The sequence below is a fragment of the Sus scrofa genome, chromosome 6 (genome assembly GCF_000003025.6).
Source record: "Sus scrofa isolate TJ Tabasco breed Duroc chromosome 6, Sscrofa11.1, whole genome shotgun sequence".
NCBI classification, from domain to species: Eukaryota; Metazoa; Chordata; class Mammalia; order Artiodactyla; family Suidae; genus Sus; species Sus scrofa.
Genome location: NC_010448.4, coordinates 127,873,181 through 127,892,998, shown reverse-complemented (window position 1 = coordinate 127,892,998; position 19,818 = coordinate 127,873,181). Strand labels below are relative to the sequence as shown.

General features: G+C 52.6%; 1 protein-coding gene across 2 annotated transcripts in view; it reads right to left on the bottom strand.

Annotated features, from left to right (window-relative positions):
* KCNG2 (potassium voltage-gated channel modifier subfamily G member 2) overlaps nucleotides 1,705–19,818 on the bottom strand; it is a 61,263-nt gene continuing 43,149 nt past the window's right edge. For both annotated transcript variants that reach the window (XM_021096336.1, XM_021096337.1), the window contains exon 4: nucleotides 1,705–2,875. In XM_021096336.1, the coding sequence (XP_020951995.1) occupies nucleotides 2,084–2,875 (792 nt within the window). In that variant the 3' untranslated portion in view covers nucleotides 1,705–2,083. The remainder of the gene's footprint in view (nucleotides 2,876–19,818) is intronic.

The following is a 19,818-nucleotide window of genomic DNA, read 5'->3' as shown; positions in this document are numbered from 1 at the left end:
GAAAGGTGCAGACAGTGTTGGAACCCTGCCTGAGGTCTTGAACTGCTCCTGCACCGCAGCCCAGTATCCAGCTGGCCAGGAAGAAACTGTGTATGTGTGTGTGAGGGGGGAATGCATTTTCCCCTAAAATAAGGGCCACAGGGATTGGGCCTATTTTGACAGCAAGTATGGGGATTTGAGACCCTCAGCATTGATGCTGGGGCAGGTTCAGTCCTGGAGCTGCCTGTTCAGTCTGAGTGGCCCCCAGGCCTCCTTGAAGCACACGGGTCAGCAGGGGTGGGGGAGGAGCAGTCAGAGCGGAGGGTGGAAAGTGCAGAAAGAAGCCCTGAGGGTAAGGGGGTTTGGTGGCTCCTGGGGTGTCAGAGACACAAGTCATCCCCTTAAATGCTTTACTAACCTTTTTGGGTGACGCAGGTAGCCTGGCAGGGCCTGGGAGTCTGCATCTTAGGGCTGTGCTGCCAGAAGTTTCTTCAGGGTCATCTGGTTTTACCAATAGGGAAACTGATGCACAGAGAAGTGTGTCCTGTAGACCACTGGTTTGGGGCAATGGGTCTTTGGCCAAACTGAGGACAACCCTGTGTCTCCACGTTAGTGAGTCTGTGAGTCTGCAGACACCGAATGTCACTCTGAACAGCACGTAGGGGTTAAAACCACTTTCCAAACTAAGCCTGCCTCCCTCCTGCGGTGCCTTTGAGCTCTTTAAGCAGCCAAGGAAGGAGTGGGACGTCCCATGTTACACAGATTGTCCCCAGCAGGTGTGTCCCCTGTGGATTTCCATGTGTGAGACAGCAGGCTGGCTGGGACCTGGCAAGCTCCTGGCTCCCTGACCCAGGTGGGGAGCAGAGGCCACAGCCAGACCAGTCTGAGGTTCCATGGCCCTGTGGGAGGGTCAGGTGGAGTGGGGGGGGTAGGGAGAGGGGACAGGAAAGCTAGGGGCTGGTGACCCACTTGCTGGTGGGAAATGTCTGCGCTCTCCCGCTCCCTGCACAGGATGTGGACAGCTCCCTACCCTGTGACCTGAGGTGGCCTCTGATCTTGCAGGGCTCCTGGGTGCCCTCAGAACCACTGCAGCAAAAGGGGGGAGAGGGAGGACAGGGGACAGCTGCCTCAGGCCACCCCAAGGCTTACCTAACCCTTGGAGGACTACTTGGGATATTTCTGGATGTCTTGGTGGTGACAACTGGCAAGCCCCCCTGCATGGGAGGAAGCAGTTTTCTCCTGGAGGACCAGCTGAGCTGATCCACAAGCACAGCATCAGCACAGGCCCATCTGCAGGCTTGGTGGGGACCAACCTCCTGTGGCTGAACACCTGGGGGAGGGGGTGAGACACCCCAGGGGAAGTGTGCGGCTGGCTGACATGCAGGCCTTCAGATTTGCTGGGCATTTTCAGGGGAGAACAGATGAGGGATCCAGGAAGATCCCCATGGAGATAGTGCCAGGGAAGGCAGGTCAGAGAACAGGGCTGGGGCCCCTAAAGAAACTAGGGGGCTATGAGCATCACTGTCACACTTCTGACCCTGTCACTGGCAGGTATGTGGCCTTCTACAGAAGGCCCCCTCTGATGGGGCATGGCCCACTGTGGGTGACAAGGGAGGAGCAGGAAGGGTCTGTTCCCCTCCCAGGGACTCCTCCCCCACTGCTCCCCTGGGGATGCCCCATCTCCACTGTCTTCCAGGGGCTGCCCTGGCTGAAGAGCAGGGGAGGGTCAGGGTGAGGCCTGGGTACAAGTGTGGCCCTCTGGCATTTGCCACAGGCTTGGAATTTCTGGGACTAGTTGAATTTATTTTTGGTTAGCCAGAGAGTCAAAACTCGGATGAGACCTAAAAGGAAAGCGGAGCACAGGCTGGTAATGCTCCTAGGAGTTAAACTCTTTACTCAAAGCACAGGGTGGTTCTGACCCCCAGTCAGTCTGGGGTCTGCCCTGGGCCGAGTTACGGGCTGCGCGGGTTGAACAACATGCACTCTGACTAGATGCGCGGCGACAGAAGCTGGACCTCCAAAGTCTTCTGTGTCCCCTCCTTGCGTGGTGGGAAGCGAGGACTGCAGTTCTATTTCTGGAGCTTATGAGGAGCTGCTGCCATGGTCAGGCCGGCCCTGCCTGCGCCCACGGCCCGTCCTCGGAGTCCCCGCCTGGGCCAGCGCCATCTGGGCCCTGTGAGCTGTCCTCCGTGGCAGTGGCGGAGGCAGAGCGCGTGCTGTCCTCACGTAGAGCAGGCTCCGGGCTGGCGGCGCGCTGCTGCTGCTCCTTGAGCTCGGAGTAGGAGCGCGAGAAGGTGTGGAAGATGGAGGTGACCGGGAAGGCCATGAGCAGGATGCCACTAAGGATGCTGCTCAGCGCCACCACCTGCCCGGGGAGGCTGCGCGGCACCATGTCGCCGTAGCCCACGGTGGTCATGGAGATTACCGCCCACCAGTAGCTGGCCGGCACGCTGGAGAAGTCGCGGCGCGCGCCCAGCTCGCGCTCGGCCAGGTGCACCAGCGGCGCAAAGAGCGCCATGGCCACGCAGAGGAAGAGCAGCAGCAGCCCGAACTCGCGCGCGCAGCGGCGCACGGTCAGGCCGAGCGAACGTAGCCCCAGCGAGTGGCGCGCCAGGCGCATCACGTAGAGCACGCGCAGCGCACGCAAAAGGCGCAGCACCAGCCCGGCGCGCTCCAGCAGCTTGTTGCCGCCGGCGCCCGGCCGGGCCGCCAGGCCCACGAGCAGCGACACGTAGAAGGGCAGAATGGCCAGGATGTCGATGATGTTGAGCGGCGTCCTCAGGAAGGCGCACTTGCTCTCCGCCTGCAGTGAGCGCAGCAGGAACTCAAAGGAGAACCAGGCCACACACACGGTCTCCAGCACGAACAGGTTGCGGCACTTGGGGGAGCACTCGCCCTGAGGGGAGAGGGGGACACGTGTTGGGGGCAGGGAGGCCTGTGTCCTTGGTTCCCCAGGACGGGGGATGTCACTCCCGGGCTACCCTTCCTCCCACACCCACCTATGCACGTGTGCCACTGAGGGCAAGGGGCTGTAGACAAAGAAGCCCAACCCTGTTTTTTTTTTTTTTTTTTTTTTTTTTTTTTTTTTTTTAAAGATCGACTTCTTGCAGGACAGCAAGAGCTCACCTGACCAACTCCCCAGCGAAACTAGCGAAAATTATTATTATTATTATTATTGTCTTTTTGCCTTTTCTAGGGCCGATCCTGCAGCATATGGAGATTCCCAGCCTAGGGGTCTAATCGGAGCTGTAGCGCCCCCCCCCCCCCCCCCCCCCCCCCCCGGCCTATGCCAGAGCCACAGCAAGGAGGGATCCGAGCTGTATCTGCAACCTACACCACAGCTCACAGCAATGCGGGATCCTTAACCCACTGAGCAAGGCCAGGGATCGAACCCGCAACCTCATGGTTCCTAGTCAGATTCATTAACCACTGCATGACAGGAACTCCTGAAAGATTTTTTTTAAAAACAACAAGTAAAATGGATAAGCAATGAGATCCTGCTGTACAGCGCTGGGAACTATATCTAGTCACTTGCGATGGATCATGATGGAGGATAATGTGAGAAAAAGAATATATATTTGTATGTGTGACTGAGTCACTTTGCTGTACAGTAGAAAATTGACAGAACGCTGTAAACCAACTATAATGGAAAAAATAAAAATCATTAAAAAAAGAAAGGCAACCTCCCCCAAACATTTAAAGCCTCTGGAAACAACCCTAAAGACAAAAGCAAATGAAACATCTGTTGATGAAAACTCGTTTAAAAAGGAGAGTCTTTATTTGAACCAAGACTCCTCCACCCCTTCTCCAACTCCCAGCTCAGTGAGGGGGTACTCTAGAGGCTGCAGCCATGAACTCCGGGCTCCCTGTCCCCAGTGGGCTGACTCCCAGGGGAGCATGGCTGAGTCGAGGAGCCACCTTCTCCCACTCAGTGCAGTAGGAAGGAGGCTTTACCCGAAGAACACTAGGATCACATCGCTCTTGCCCCAGCTTGTGAGGGTGGTTCGATGCCAGGTGAGGTAACGGAGAGGACCTCAGCTTGCTGCCTCCTCTCTCCCTGCAGAGCACTCAGCTCAGACTGGGAGCCACCAAGGAAGGAGCTTGCCCCACCCCCAGGTCCAGAGCCCTGGCACAGAGTTGTATGGGGGAAACCGAGATTGAGAGATGCCCCTGATCACTTCCGAGGTGGGGGGGCAGCAGAAAGTGGTGAAGTTCAAATGTAGGGGGCCTCTCAAGAGCGGTGGAGGTTGTAGTGAAGGAAAACGGGAAGAGATTTGTGAATCTAATGAAGACAGAAGCTAGCCTGGGGCAGCCAGTTTATAGGAGAGATCTAGGGTGTGGGACAGCTGGAGGGGTCCTCCTGGGGTCAGAACAAATGTCAGCACTAACCTCAGAAAATATCCCATCCAAAGAACCAGCTTGGTCGGACTGGTTTCTGGAGGAATGGATGCCCCAGGGCAGTTGAAAACAATAGCGGAAAAAACTAACAATTAGAAGAGTTTCAAAGGTGGGTCTGGTCTGTGATAGAGACCAAAGTCCTATCAAAACCCATGTCCTTCCAAGGTGATTGTGAGCCCCAAGCTGTGCCTCCCAGAGGAGCAAGTCAGGCAAGGGTTGAATACTCTGTGTGTGTGTGTGTGTCTGCCCCCACATGTGGGGGTGGGGAGGGGGCAGAGCAAGAATAGATGTCACTAAAATAATCCGACCAATCACTAAACAAACAAGCAAATAACAGCGTGCGTCAAGCCTTGAACTCAGGGGTGGAGGAGGGCAGTATCCAGTGTTCCTAAAATGTCCAGTTTATATTAAATTGTCCAGGAGTTCTCTTGTGGTGCAGTGGATTAAGGATATGGCATTGTCACTGCAGCCACTCAGGTTACTGCTGTGGCATGGGTTTGATCCCTACTCCCAGAATTTCCACATGCATGGGTGCAGCCAAAAAAGTAAAAAATTAAAATTAATTAATCGTCTAATAAAAAATCATAGGATAGGAGCTCCCATCATGGCTCAGCGTTAACAAACCCGACTAGTGTCCATGAGGATGAGGATTCAGGTTTGATCCCTGGCCTCGCTCAGTGGGTTTAAAGGATCCAGTGTTGCTGTGAACTGTGGTGTAGGTTGTAGACTCAGCTTGGATCCTGTGTTGCTGTGGCTGTGGTGTAGGCCTGCAGCTGTAGCTCTGATTCAGCCCCTAGCCTGGGAACTTACATATGCCACTGGTGCTATCCTAAAAGACAGAGAAAGAAAGAAAGAAAAGAACCGGTAATGACACGAGCATGCACACACACGAAGGATCAAGTGAAGACACCAGGAAGACAGCTGTCTATAAGCCAAGGAAAGAACCTCAGCAGAAGCCAGCTGGTCAACATCTGGATCTAGACGTCAGCCTCTGGAGTTGTGGGAAAACAAATTGCTGTTAAGTCACACCGTCTGCGGTACTTTGTTATTGCCAACTACTACAGAGCATCTGGAAAGTAAAAGACAGTCCTCAGGATAGGAGAATATATTTACAAACCACACACCTGATAAGGTGCTTGTATCTCAAATATAGAAAGACTTCCTACAACTCAATAATAATAATAAAAAAAAAACCCAATTAAGAAATGGGCAGGGAAGGAGTTCTACCCCTAGCCTGGGAACGTCTACATGCCGCAGGTGGGGCCCTAAAAAGCAGCAAAGGAAGAAACAAGAAAAGGTCAAGAGATCTGAATAGACCATTCTCTAAAGAAGCCAAGAAGCACATGAACCAGGGTGCAACGCCATTAGCCATCAGGGAAATGTGAATGAAAACCACCTGAAGACCCCACTTCACACCTAGCAGGACAGCCAGGATGAGAGTTGGTGACAAGAAGTGCACTGTTGACAGGAACGTAAAACAGTCCAGTCGCTTTGGGAGAGGCTGGCTCTTCCTCGAATAAACATAGAGGGACCCCTTGACCCTGCGATTCTACCCCTGGGCATGTGGCCCAGAGAAGTGAACATGCCTGTATGCACAGAAACCTGTACGTGGACATTCACGGCAGCATGACTCACAGCAGCCAAAAAACGGAAACAACCTCCGTATCCATCCTCTGATTAACGGATCAGCGACATTTGGTGGCTCTGTACAACAGGACATTACGGGGCCATGAAAGGAAGGAAGCACCGATTCCTGCTATGACGTGGACAAACTTTTCAAGACCGAGCGAAGTGAAAGAATCTAGTCACACGAGACATGTGCTGGAAGGTTCGGTTCTCACGGATTCAGAAAGGGGATTTACAAAGACAAGGTCAGTCTGGGGTTGCTCAGGGCGGTGAGTGCTGAAGGGCACTGGGTCTCTCTACAGAGATGGACATGCCCTAAGATTAGGTAGTGATGGTTGCACAACCCTGCAAATAAATATACTAAAAACCACCATTGAATCGTACACTCTAAACAGGCAAATTGTATGGTGTGTGAATTATGTATCAGTAAAGCTAGTTTTAAAAAGGACTTATTAATTGATCCCAGAGTGTATGGCTGGCTGGGTTTGGAAAATGAGTGGGGACAGCAAATGTGCTGGGCCCTGGTGGGGATCTTGGTGTTGGGCCCCTGCCCAGCTGCTGGCAGGCCCCCATCAGGCCGTGTCTCACCTTTGACCCTGAGCCCAGCTAGCCCAATTCCCTCCCCAGGTTACCTCTGTGCTGCTGAGGGACTGGAGGAAAGGCTGGGAGAACACACCAGGCTCAGCTGGTGCCCCTCATACTCTCTGCTCTGGCTCACAGCCTGGCTCATGCTGAGGGTGAGAGCACAGGGGCCAGGCCAGCCCTGGGGCCTTGCACTGTCCCCCACCTGGCAGATAGGAGGGAGCTGAGGACCTACCTGGTGCTTCCAACCAGGAGCAGGTGGTCATCAGAAGGCCTTTGGAGGGGAGCACCAGTGTCAGTGCCCTGAGGGTGTGGAGGTGAGAATACTCCAAAGGCTGCTCCCACGCTGGGCACCAGTTTATCTCCTGTCTGCAAGGAAGCCAGGGCAGCCAGACACCTGCAACTTGTACTTTCCAGCCAGCCACCCATTGTCCAGGGCGATTTGTGTATATTGAGCAGACCCCTGGCCTCTCCATTAATAAGCTGTCAAGAGCCTAATGCCTTGGCCTCCACATTCATCATGCTCTTTGTTTGGTACCTGGAGACACTGGCCATGTGCCCAACCTCCCCGAGCAGCCCCAGACACAAAGGCGATCCTGGGGAGATCCCAGCTTTGGTATAAATCCCCGAATGAAAGTGTGCAGGTCCATCCTTGAACAGAGGTGGTAGTGGTCGAGCAGGGCCCTCAGCCATCTCCATCTAAGATTCTCTTGTGGGGCTCACTCTGAGCAGTGGGAGATGGGGCCCGGGGTTGCTCTGTGTCCAGCCAGCCCTGTGAGGTTACAGGACCTCCTGCCTGCGCTGATGCTCTGGGCCTCTGATCCCCTGGCGCTGGGCCCTGGATGGGAACCTGCAGGGGCCTCCTGCTGGCCTGGGCCTTTAGGGCGCAGCAGCTCCAGCATCACGGAACCAGCAGGAAAACTGGATTCAGGCAGAAAGAGGCAGCAGGGGCTGTAGGGACTGATGTAGGCAGGAGGGAAGGCTGGGAGGGGACCCGCTTCCTAGGGGTGGGGGGACACCAGACCCAGGTCTGGGCAGTGGAGGCATCCCAGCCCGGCCTCCTCATTTGCTCAGAGGAGGCTGATGACCTCAGCCCAAGGGGTCCTTGTGGTCACATGACCCACAACCCAGAAACTGATGCTCCTCATCTGGGCTGCTCTCGGGCACCACTGCCCCATCATCTCTTGGCCAAGTGTACCCACGAGCCCTCACGTGGGTGGGCTGTGGCCAGGGAGAGGAGGGGTCGTCTGGGGAAGATGGCCCCCTCGCCCTATGCAAGGAGTTACTCCAGTGCACTTGCCTGGAGAGGCCTGATCCAGTGGATTCAGGAAGAAACGTGCTGGCGAGGCACCCTCTCCAATCCACCCCCCCACACTTCCCCTGAAGGACCAGCTACAGAGGTTAATTGGAGGGAGCTATTTCTGGAACTTTTAACCCAGAAAACAACCCTGATTTATCATAATTTGACATATCTGGCTTCTTTGGCCAAAACCAGTCAGCAGTAAATCTACGTTCAGCATGTCCACCAGCTTCAAAGCCCCTCCCCCACCCACCTGCACTTTCCCTGTGTCAGGGCTGCCGGTAACTAGGCCACAGGCTGCAGGTGGCTGCTGTGCATGGCCCTGGCTGAGTGGCACCTTTTATGCTGTGCCTGCCAAGCTTGAGGTGGGAAGCCCCATTCGTCTGCTCCTTGTGGTCACTCTGCTCCCACCTGGGGACTGACCATCGGGGCTGGACGGGCATCTGCCGACAGGGTGAAAAGGGAGGGCTCTGGGCTTGGGGGTTTGGGGAGGACACAGATATCCCAGGGTGGTTGTTTCTGGAGGGAGAGAAAGTGGGCCAGCCTGATCCCACAGGCAAACCACCCTTCCTGGGGAAAGGCTGCAAGACACCACGCCCTCCCAAGCGGTCAGGTTGGTGCCAGCCTGTGAGTTTGTGTGTGATGCCCCAGCAGGCGCTGCCCGGGCACCTGCCCTTCAGTTTCTCTTTCCAGAATAGTAAGAAAGACATCACTTGTGGCTCAAGAACCAAAGGCCAACTGCCTCCAGGCCAGCAGCTCTGTCACTGTGTTGGGTCTGGGCGATGACAGATGTGGACATGGGGTGCTGGGCTGTGCAGCCACACACCTTCACGTCCTGCACAACTGGGCACCACACAGCCAAGTGTGGGCCTTGGTGCCTGCCTTCAATCTCCTGTTACCAAAAACCCAACCAACATGACAAACTTCTTGCGTTTCTATATGGCTATGGCAGCATCTGTCAGACGGGAACATTTTCATGTTTACCAGAAATTGCTGAGCTGTTCCCCAAGGAGCTGCACAAATATAACCCCCTCCCCACCAGGCCAGGAGTCCTTGGCCACGGCTCCAGGTCAAGGACCTGCAGGCCCAGGGTGGTTCCTGGTGGGGCCCAGAGCCCTCAGTAGGCAGAGTATAAATTCATACCAACTTCTCACAAACACATTCAGAAGCCTGCACAGGGTGTGCACACCTGTTTGGAAGTGAGTCCGTAGGGACTGACCATCAGAAATGTGCCCAGAGGCTCAGCGAGGATGTGCATGCCGAGTGACAAGGGGTGGAGCATAACCACCATCACCATCTCTCTTTAAAGCCAGACCGCTGGCACCCAGACCAGGCAGCCACTGATTGCTTGGCATTTTCCAGACCCCTGGTAAACAGAACCTCACCACACGTAGCCTTTTAGTCTGGCTCTTCCTGCCTGGCATCCTCTGAGACCGATGGCTGTTTGGGGCATCGCAGTTTGCTCCCCTTCATTGCTGACTGACTGGTGCGGATGTTCCTGTTTCCCTCCATCTGCTGGCGTGTGCATGAGCGCTTTCCAGTCTGGGGCTATTGCAAAGCAGCTGGCAGCTGATGCTGCACAGATCTGGGCGGACATGCGTTTCCTCTCTCTTGGGTGAATATCCAGGGGTGCTGATGTGATGAAGGTGCACACGCTCATGTGTTCTTACAAGCTTTTTGTGGATTTCTCGAGGTTTTTTGTGTTCATAGTTTTATTGCTTTCTTTCTCATCGTACACCTTCCTTTTCTTTTTCTTGCTTCATGGCACTGGGTAGGGCTTCTAGAAGGGTGCAGAGCAGGCCTTATTCCGGATGCCAGGAGAAAGCAGCACCCCCCTCATTTTCATCATCATACTGCAGGGGGCTCTCTAGCAGGTTAAAGAAACTCCCTTCCATTTCTAGATTATTCAAAGTTTTGGTTTTAATCGTAAATGGATATCGAATATTGTCAAATGCTTTTTGACATCTATTGAGATGACCAGGTGGCTTTTCTTCTTTGACGTGTTAACATTGTGAATCACGCTGACTGATTTTCAGAACTTGAATCAGGCTTGCTTCTTGGAAAACTCACTTTGCCACAATGTGCTCTCCTTTCTGTCTATTGTCATACTCACTTTACTAGTATTTTGTTGGAATTCCCATCTCTGTTTATGAGAGATACTGCACTGTTATGTTTTTCCTTGTGGTGTCTGTGGCTTGGTGCCAAGATAAAGTTGGAAGAATCCTCTTCTGTTTTCTGGAAGAGATGGTGCGGCACTGGTATTACCTTTTCCTTAAACCACTGGTAGAGTTCATCAGAGAAACCACCTGGGACTGGTGTTTTCTTTTTGGAAGTTTTAAAACTATGAATTAAATTTCTATAATAAGCATAAATTTATTTAGGTTATTGACTCCTTCTTGAATGACTTTTGGTGACTGAACATGTTTTTATTTTTGTTTTACAAAAGTTACCAAATGCGTATAATACTTTAAAAAAATGAATAGATTTATAAAGGAAAAAACAGGGTTCCTACCCTACTCTTGTCTCCCAGGGTCAAGGATTTTCAATTATTCCTTCTCTTTTTTTTTTTGGCTGTGCCTGCAGCACATAGAAGTTCTGGGGCCAGGGATCGAACCCCAGCCTTGCAGTGACAATGCCGTACCACCCACCTGCTGAGCCACCAGGGAATTCCTCAAGTATGCTTCCCGATAGTTCCCTATTTTTAAACAATATACTTACCTAGCTATTTATTGATGTATCAACTGTATACATTTCTGTGACTTTGTGTTTCTGAGGACCTGGTTCTCTCCTACACCCCACCACGCCATGGTCCCTTTCCTCTAGAAGTGCTGTCACGTTTGGAGGTAAGGTCTGCAGTAACTAAGGTGATGTGGAGACTCCTTGCTGCTGAGCCAGCTTGTGGTCTACATTGCACTACATGTTCCCTCAAAAAGTGTTTTGTTTTTCCTCAAGTTTTATGGCTCTGCTCTAAAACTGCTTAGCTTGCCATGAATCATGGTGTGCATTTCCATCCATTGGTCCTCTTTGCTCCAGGGACCCTGCCCCTGCTGGGGTCTGTAGCAGCTCCCGGCTACTCCCTGATGGGCTCCTTCTAGCTGACACCCTGTTACTCCATTATGATGCTGAAGCAGACCACCCAGTGGGCTCCCTAAGGAAGGTGCACAGTGGATATAGCTTTGGGCCTGTGCGTGTCTGGAAAGTCCACACCTCTGGGCTTGTTACCCTGGCCTGATGTGGATGAGGGGGCGGGTCATTCCCATTCAGAGTCTTGCAGGGGCAGCGCTGTTATGCCCAAGGCTTTAGTGCTGCTGCTGAAGTCTAACACTGACACGGCAGAGTGCGTAAATCTCTCAGAGTGTTTCCAAACTCAAGGGAGTCGTGTGCTGGTGGAGGTCAGAACCCAAACACAGCCAGCAGGGCCTCCTGGGTCCCTCCCAGATGTCTGTCCTGAGTCCCCAGTTCTCACCCTGAGTCCCCCCAGGGTTCTTGCCCTGAGGTGCAGCCCCCGGTAACTGTTCACCTGTCACAGGCAATCTCATGTTTCTGTCTCTCGAGGAAGCTTTCAGGTGTTTTTCACTGAAGAGGCCCAGATGCCTGCTGCCCGGGCAGCCTGTACCCAAGTCCTTGGGTCTCAGACACCGGGGGTCTCAAACCCTCCTCCCCATCTGCTCATCCTGGAGCTCCTGCCAGTGAAGGTTTTTCTCTTGGACCAACCTTCCGACTCCCACCTTCTGTCTCCATCTCTTGCAGATGGGCCTCCATGTGGATCTCCCAGCCCAGCTTTGTCTTGAGGCTTCTCTTGCTCTGACTGTGGAAGCGGCCCTTCTGCTCAGCCTCCAGGCTGTTGGTGCTGCTCGTGAGGTTTTCTGTTTCCTCCAAGCTCCCTTCCTTTCCTTACACGTCTTCCTTTGGGGACCCAGGGTGCTTCTGAAAGCCATGTGTCCGTGGGCTCTGCAGGTGAACCATGGGGCTGCAGCCTCCCGAGGGCCTGACGCGCAGGTGGGACTCCCCACTTTGGGAGCTAAGGTCCTCCAAGGGTGCCTGGGAGGGGGTGGCTGAGGGCATCCTGAGGGATGGGGGCTTGAGGTGGGGACACGGCAGCTTCTCCCTCAACAGCTCTGGCAGATCTTTGGGCTGCAGCCCTGGACCTTGCTCCCAGGGGCAGGTGGCCAGAAGCTTGCGGTGGGCTGGGGGGAGCTCAGCTGGTCTCCCTTGCACCCTGTCCTGCCTGTGGCCCTTGGGGTCTAAGCAGTGGGATGTGTCATGCCCGCCATGGGCAGGAGGGGCACAGGGGACATCAGACTGCTTAGACAGCAGGGGGATTTGGAAATGAAGTGGTTTCGGAACCATTCTTGGAAAGCACAGCCTCCACAGCATGGCCCTCACTTGGCAGTGACCCTGTTTTGATTTTCTAGTGAAAAATAAGCAGACGCACCAGCCAAGTGCCCTCAGTGACAGAGGCTGTGGGGTGGCCAGTGGCCCTGGAAGGTTCAGAAGAGGCCTGGTCCAGGCAGCTTCCATCCCCAGCTTTGTTCTCATCTCAGAGCATCAAAAATTTAGTGGCATTAGTTCTGCCAAGGAGCCTGCTGCTTCTTTTAAACCACGTGCCATTACACTTTGGAGATTAAGCCCAAGCGTGAGGACAAGGAGAGAGCAGGTCCCGGCCTGAACCTGACTTCTATTTGAGGCACAGACAACGGCACCAAAAGTTCTTCATTTATCCACCGATTTTAGCTGTTGTTCCTGAGGGCACCTCCCGTGGCCCAGGCCACATGCTCTTTCCAAGGGAAACGCGCGTTCTCTTCTCGTCACTGTCTGTGCAGATGACGCCCCTGTGGGATGGTTGTGGGAATCTCCCTGGAACCTCTGGCAGCAGCAATCTGATCATACCTATGTGGACAGTGGGTTCCAGTTGTAGCTTCTTCATGAGGGCAGAGATGGTGAGAGCTGGCAGGGTCCTTTGCCCAGTGCCAACATGCTGCTGCTTGTCCTGTGATGCTTTCCAGTTCCTGGTGCTGACCAGGAAGGGCCCTGGTGCTCGGGCTGCTGTGCTGCTTTCTAACTGGGTTCAGTACGAGGTGATATTTTTGGGGCAAGCACCCCCCCGCCTGCCACCACTAATACATCCGAACATCCGTCCATAGCCAAATGCACAGACCCAGGGGCCCAGGGCAGGGGGCACCTCACATCACCCACTTCACCAGCTGGACCCACAGGACCAGCCAAGGTTTTCTCAAGGACCCATGGCCATGGCCAACACTGAACAGACAACCCTGGGGCAAGTTTGTGAGTGAAGATCCAATCCTTCCAAGCCCAGGCAGGTGGAACTCTGGGTCCATGATGTCAGCCTCCTGGCTGGCCTGCTCTGCACTCTTGGGGTGCCTAAATGGGGGTGTGCGCAGAACTGCTGCAGTGCTGTTAACACAGAGGTCTGGGTTCCTGTCCCCCCAGTGAACTCTGCCTCGGCGGGCCCAAGTATGACTCCCACACCCACAATCCAACCTCATGGTCAACCCAACCAGGGGTAGAAGGTGGATGTGCAGTAGCTAATGACTGGAGGTGACCGTACATGACTCTAAGGCCTCCCTTCCTGTTTGCTCTTGTGTTCTGAACCAGAGTAAATGATCCACGTTAAGTCACTTTCATCCTAGTGTGATATAGGCATCTACAGAAGTGGGAAAGCATTCTGAAGTTGATTTTCTCATCCCTTTTTGCACTTCTCAGCTGGTTGCTGGGGAAGCCCCACGCCAGGCCAGATGGGCTCCCTCAACGGGCACTGACGGAACACAGACGTACACAGACCTCAACTGCTCTGGGTCTGTCACTTTTCAGGGTGAGCATGTCTTGCAGCCTTGCGTGCATTTAAGCCTCTCACCTTTTCACCGTTAGCATCCACCTGTTAGTACCCTGACAGCCTCTCCCTGCTCCTGGGCCACAGGCTCCCACCCCATGCCGCCCACCCTGGTACCCTCCTGGCATTCATGATGTCTTGCCTCCCCCTACACTGTCTTTGGCTGTGCAAGCTGAAAACTGCTTTTGAGAAAAAAAATAAACAAAAATACATATGCAAACAAATGTTTAAGAAGTGCAAAAGAGTCTAGTCTGGTTGGAGTTTCTGTAGTAGCACATTTATGCTTTCAAATTTGTTTACTGTCATGAACAAAGCTTCAGAGAACGTCTAAAACACACACGGTCAGTTAACTCTTGGGATAAACTCCCAGGAGTGGATTTCCTGAGTTATCTGGTGAGCAGAGTGGACACCTGGGTACATATGTCCACACCACCTGCAGACCCCCTTCGACCATATGTGAGTGGGCTCCTGTCCAAACACTCCTGAACAAGGGATGTGGTCAATTATTCCAGCTTTGTGAATGGGTAAGACACCTAATTGTTTACATGCACCTGTCTAATCACAAAGCAAACATCTTTTCCTGTGTTGCTGACAACTGCTTGTCTTCTAATCTCAGCCCTCCTTCCTACACTATTATTTTCTTTTTCATTTGTTTGAATGTCTTATCTATTAAAGATATTGGCCTTTTGTCATAGATATTGCACTTTTCTTCTTAGGCTTTTGTTCTTTCACTGTTTAAATTTGGTGGGCAGCAATTTTCATTAATCGTTAATTTTTAGGTTGTCAAATACTTCTTTTCCTTTGCAGTTTCTGGCTTCCTTACTGACCCTGGAAAGACTCCCATGAGGCTAGCCATGAGATCCAGTTTGGCCAACAAGATGTGGGCACATGGGCCAGAGCAGAGCTTTGCAAAGAGGCTGGAGCTCCCTGCACCGTGCACAATGGCTAGGAAGCCTCCTGCAGGAAGGGAGCAGACCCCTAGGCGTTCCAGGCAGGATCCAGGTGCCAGCAAGCCCTGCTGATGGCTCACAGACGAGCCAGCTGCTTTGGCCCAAAGGACACACACCGTCCCTAGCAATGAACAGTGGACACTGATCCCACAGGTTAGAGGCAGTTACACAGTAAAACGTCATTGATATGGGGGTGGATCTCCTCTTGCATGTTTTTCTTATTCTCCAGAGTTGACAGGCTAGTTCTCCATATGTAGTTCTGTAGGTTTTTAACACGATTTTATGAGGTTCCAAAAATACCCACTGGGATTTTGTTAAGAGTGTAACGAATTTATATATTAATTTTGGGAGTGATTTCCCCCCCCCCCCCGATAATGAATTCTAGGAGTAGTTTTCAGGAACATAACAGTTTTCTCTATTCAGTCATTTTTATGTCTCTTGGTTGAGTCACATGGTTTTTTTTTCTGAGATAATGAACTTTTCTTGCTAAGATTATTTCTAGGCATTTCATGTTTTTGTATTACAGTGACCAGAATAGTTTTTCCATCAAATTTGCTATTACTGATAGTATGCAGAAAAGTGACTAATCTTTTGCATATTTATTTTAACAAAGTCACCTATTTATAATACTTTTTTCAGCTAATTACCTTAGGTTTTCATTTGATCTGAAAATAATAAGGCCAATTAGATAATCAGTACAGATCATGTACAAAAGGCTCCCATTGGAGGTCGTGGGGGAGGCTGCACAATCCTGTGGATACAAGGAAGTCACGGGCACTCAGGAGCTCTTGGGTAGGAGAATTCCAGCTGGATGTAGGATTTAAGTGGATCTGGTAACACTTGCAGTTCCTGTTCAAGTACAATTAAGAACAAGGCTTGGAGTTCCTGTTGTGGCTCGGTTAACGAATCTGACTAGGAGCCATGAGGTTGCAGGTTCGATTCCTGACCTTTCTCAGTGGGTTAGGGATCCAGCGTTGCCCTGAGCTGTGATGTAGGTTGAAGACGTGGCTTGGATCCTGCTGTCTGTGGCTCTGGTGTAGGCCGGCGGCTACAGCTCTGATTAGACCCCTAGCCTGGGAACCTCCATATGCTTCAGGTGCAGCCCTAGAAAAGACAAAAAAAAAAAAAAAAAAAAAAAAAAAAAAAACCCAAAAAACAAAAAACAAGGCTAACATGGGAGTTCCCATTGTAGTTCAGCGAGTTATGAACCTGACTAGTATCCATGAGGATGCGGGTCCCGTCCCTGGCCTTGCTCAGTGGGTTAAGGATCCGGCATTGCTGTGGCTGTGGTCTGTGAACATGGTTTGGGGCCACCTGTGTGGTCACCTGTGCTGGGGCCGCGTGGCTTCCCTGCTGAGTGTGGAAGCAGCTTTGGCCTTGGGGTCTAGCTGGTCCTCTTGGGTCTCAGGGAGATTCTGGAAAGAGCGCTAACACGTGGGCCAGGTGCCTTCGCCTGCTCTCCCGCCCCTCTTTTATCATCACTCACGTCTCTCCAAATCAAAAGCTGAAATCCAACAGCACCCTCGATAGCTGTGTGCTGTGCCCATTGTGGGATGCAAGGGCAGGAGGGCAGACACCTGAGTGGAGAGGGAAATGCAGCTGAGCATTGCATTGGTTCATCTGGAAACAGGTGCACAGAAGGGATGGGAAGGTGACTCGGACAATCTGGGCACGTCTGTAAAGTGGTGGCACCCAGGGGAGAGCAGCAGAGGTCCCTGGGAGAAAGGTCTCAGAAGATGCAAGGAGGTGTGAGTGAGGACAGGGGGCAGGCGAGTGGGGAGGATGTGGTGGCGGCATTCCTCTGCCTCAGGAAGCTGCAGCTGCATGTGACCGTGCTGCAGAAATGTCCATAATGCACTTGCAATAATGACAACAAACAACCCAAAGCAGGTGGATGAGAAGAACAGAAATCCTTGGAAGTACCAATGCCAGGTGAAGACGGGAGATGCTGGCCGCTCAGTTGGCCTCCCAGTGAGTGAGTTCACATGTAAAAAGCAGGAGACGGCTTTTCTTAAGAGCCAGGCAAATTGTTATCAGGTCACTCGGCATTGGCCAGGCCCAGTGGTCTGGGGACTCGAGCTCTTGAAGGAATGAATTGCCAGGCCTCACTGGGGGCAGCCTGCTGGATGCGAACAGCTGAGGACTGCATCCGAGGGGATGAGTGTGCAGAATCTGTGAACAAGTGTTCACTCCAGCAGGGCTGGTGACAGCGAAGGGCTGGAAACAAGGGCAGCAGGGAGGGGACACACACTACAAAGTAACTCACAGCTTAGATGTTACGCTGTTATAGGAACCAAGGGGCATTAAGACTGTTCCTGCTGCTTCTACCGTTTCCCAAGGAGGCATCAGGACAGAGGCAGGAAACCCACCCAGGCTCTGGTAATTACCTCGCAGTATATTTTCACTTTGTCCTGTGTATGGCTCTGTATCTGCCAAGTTTTCTGTAAAGAGCAAGCATGAGGTTTATGATGAGGAAAACACTCTGGGTGGCAGATTCTTCAGGCAGGTGGGCAGCAGAGGGACAGGCCTCTGGGCGGGAGGCAGGTGGGGGAGGGGCCTGGCTGGCCATGTCCTGGGATGGGATCTGAGCTTTAGTGACTGTTTTCTCCCAGCTCTGCACTAAGCTGAGCCCACCTAACGGTTCTCCCAGATGCAGGAAACTGCTAGGGATGCAGGCAGCTCCCAACTGCACCCCACCATGCCCCTGGCACCAGGAGGGACAGTGGGGGAGGGACAGTGCTGTTCTCAGAGGGACCCCCATTCACAGTGGCTTCTTGGGGTGGGGGAACTCAAACAACTCAGAAAGCAAGAGCACTGATTTCTGGCATTCTGGGCAGAAGCGCTGGCTATGGAGGTGGAGGTGGCCCCAGCCACTGGCCTGGGTGGAGTGGAGCACCTGCTGATGGCCACCGGGGGCTGGTGGTCTGACTCTCCAGCTGCCCCTTTGGACTGGCCTCCCCTCGACCTCTACAGACCAATTCCCGCTGCCTCATTTACAGAAGCCAATGTCTGGAGAAGAGCCAGTGACTGGATGGCAGTCTCCTGGCCATGCCACTCTGTGTCCTGCAAGTTTTAGCATCTTGTTTGTAGAAGGGTAAAAAACTGTCACCTACTTCTGTATGCAAGGCACTGTCCAAAGTGATTTATGGGCATTTAAGCTCAACCGACCCTTAGCAGCTGTGAAGTAGCTGCATATGACAGATGAGGTAACTGGGGCTCAGAAAGGAGCTGTAAGTGCTGTGAGGTGTGGAGCAGTCAGCACAGGAGCTGAGGTGGGTGCCCCTGTCTGCCTGTAAGTCAGAACTTAACCAATACCGTTTCCTCTTCTGGTGACAGAGAAGGAACCAAATCTTGGCGAGATTATGACAAAAAGAATCTTGGGACCAAGTTTCCAGCTTTGCACATAAGGAGCTTGGCACTCGACACTCCCTCCTTATAGCAACCAAAAAGCCGTACAGACCGAAAAATCTGGAAGCGAGGCTGAGGGGCAAACCAGTGCCCCCAAGATCAGAGAGACAGACAGACAGGTGAACACAGGGAGTCTGTTTTACTGGGCAGACCTGAAACCGCCAGGGGAACCATTGCTGGGTAGCAAAACCTGAACTGTGACTTAAATTGCTGGAGGCTCAGTGTGAACAGTATGAAAGTTATATGTCCTGGGGGTGAGGGCCCCATCATGGGGGGGCACCCTCAATATTGTGAAAATTACCTCCAGGAGCTCAAGCAGGTTCTCACAATAAATATGGGAGAAAAGAAGATACATGGATGGCAACTAAGCATATGAAAAGATGTTCCATATCACCTGTCATCAGGGAAATGCAAATAAAAACAATGAGATTGCACAACAGCCCTATTAGAAAGGCCAAGCTCCAGAAGATTGACCCCAAATGCTGGTGGGATGTGGAGCCACAGGAACTCTCAGCATTGCTGGTGGGAAAGCAAAATGGTAAAGCCACTTTGGAAGAGGGTTTGGTGGTTTCTTGAAAAACTAAACATACTCTTACCAGACAATCCAGCAATCAAACTCCTTGGTATTTATCCAAGGGAACTGAAAGCTTATGTTCACACACGGACCTGCACAGAAATGCTTTTAGCAGCTTTATTCATAATTGCCAAACTCAGATGCAATCAGGATGTCCTCCAGTCAATGATGGAGGGCAAATAATGTGCTATGGTACATTCAGGCAATGGAATATTATTCAAGGCTAAGAAATGAGCTAGGAGCCAGGAAAAGACAGAGAAACCTTAAATGCATATTACTAAGAGAAAGAAACCAGTCTGAAAAGGATTCCAACTATGGGACATTCTGGAAAAGGCACAACTACTGAGCAAGTAGAAAGATCAGTGGTGCCAGGGGCTGGGAGAGGGAGACTTAATAGGGGGTACAGAGGACCTGGGAACAGAGGCTCCCAGGACCTCTGAAAACAGATCCTTGGATCATGAGGGCCCACCCTCCAGCCCGGGGGGTGGCTGTGCTGGCAGAGGCTGCTGAACACTTTGCATCTTTCCTTCCTCCTTTTAGTTCCACTGGGCCTGTGGCCACTGGGTCAGCACTGCCAGCCGCTCAAATGCACGTGATAATGGAACACAGAGGCCACAAGTTGCCTTTCCATAGGGAAGCCATCTGTCCTGCTGGGTGGGGACTGGAGCTCCTTGGGATGAAGCGGTGGTCATGTGCCAAAATGCCCAGTTGCCTGCCAGCCCCGGTGCCTATCCCTGGATGCTGTGCCATCATAGAAACGCTGCCCCCAAGAGCTGGGCAGAGAGGCCCAGGTCCCATGATCAGGGGTCCTTTGCCCATTTGTGCTGCTGTCGGAGCAGAAACAATTCCTCACAGCTCTGGAGCTAGACGTCCAGGATCCAGGTGCCGATGGGCCCCCTGGTTCAGAGATGGCACCTCTCACCTTCCTCATGTGAAGGAAGGCATGGGGAGCCTGGGGTGGGGGTCTCGGTTATAAGGCCACTAATCCCATTGTGAGGGCTCATGCTCAGGACCTCACCACCCCAAAGAACCTGCTCCTAACACACTGGGGGTTAGGCTTTAGCACCTGAATTGTAGGGACACAGCATTCAGATGGTAGCACTCTGTCCCCGGCCCCCTCCCCAAATGCATGTCCTCATGTGCAAAATGC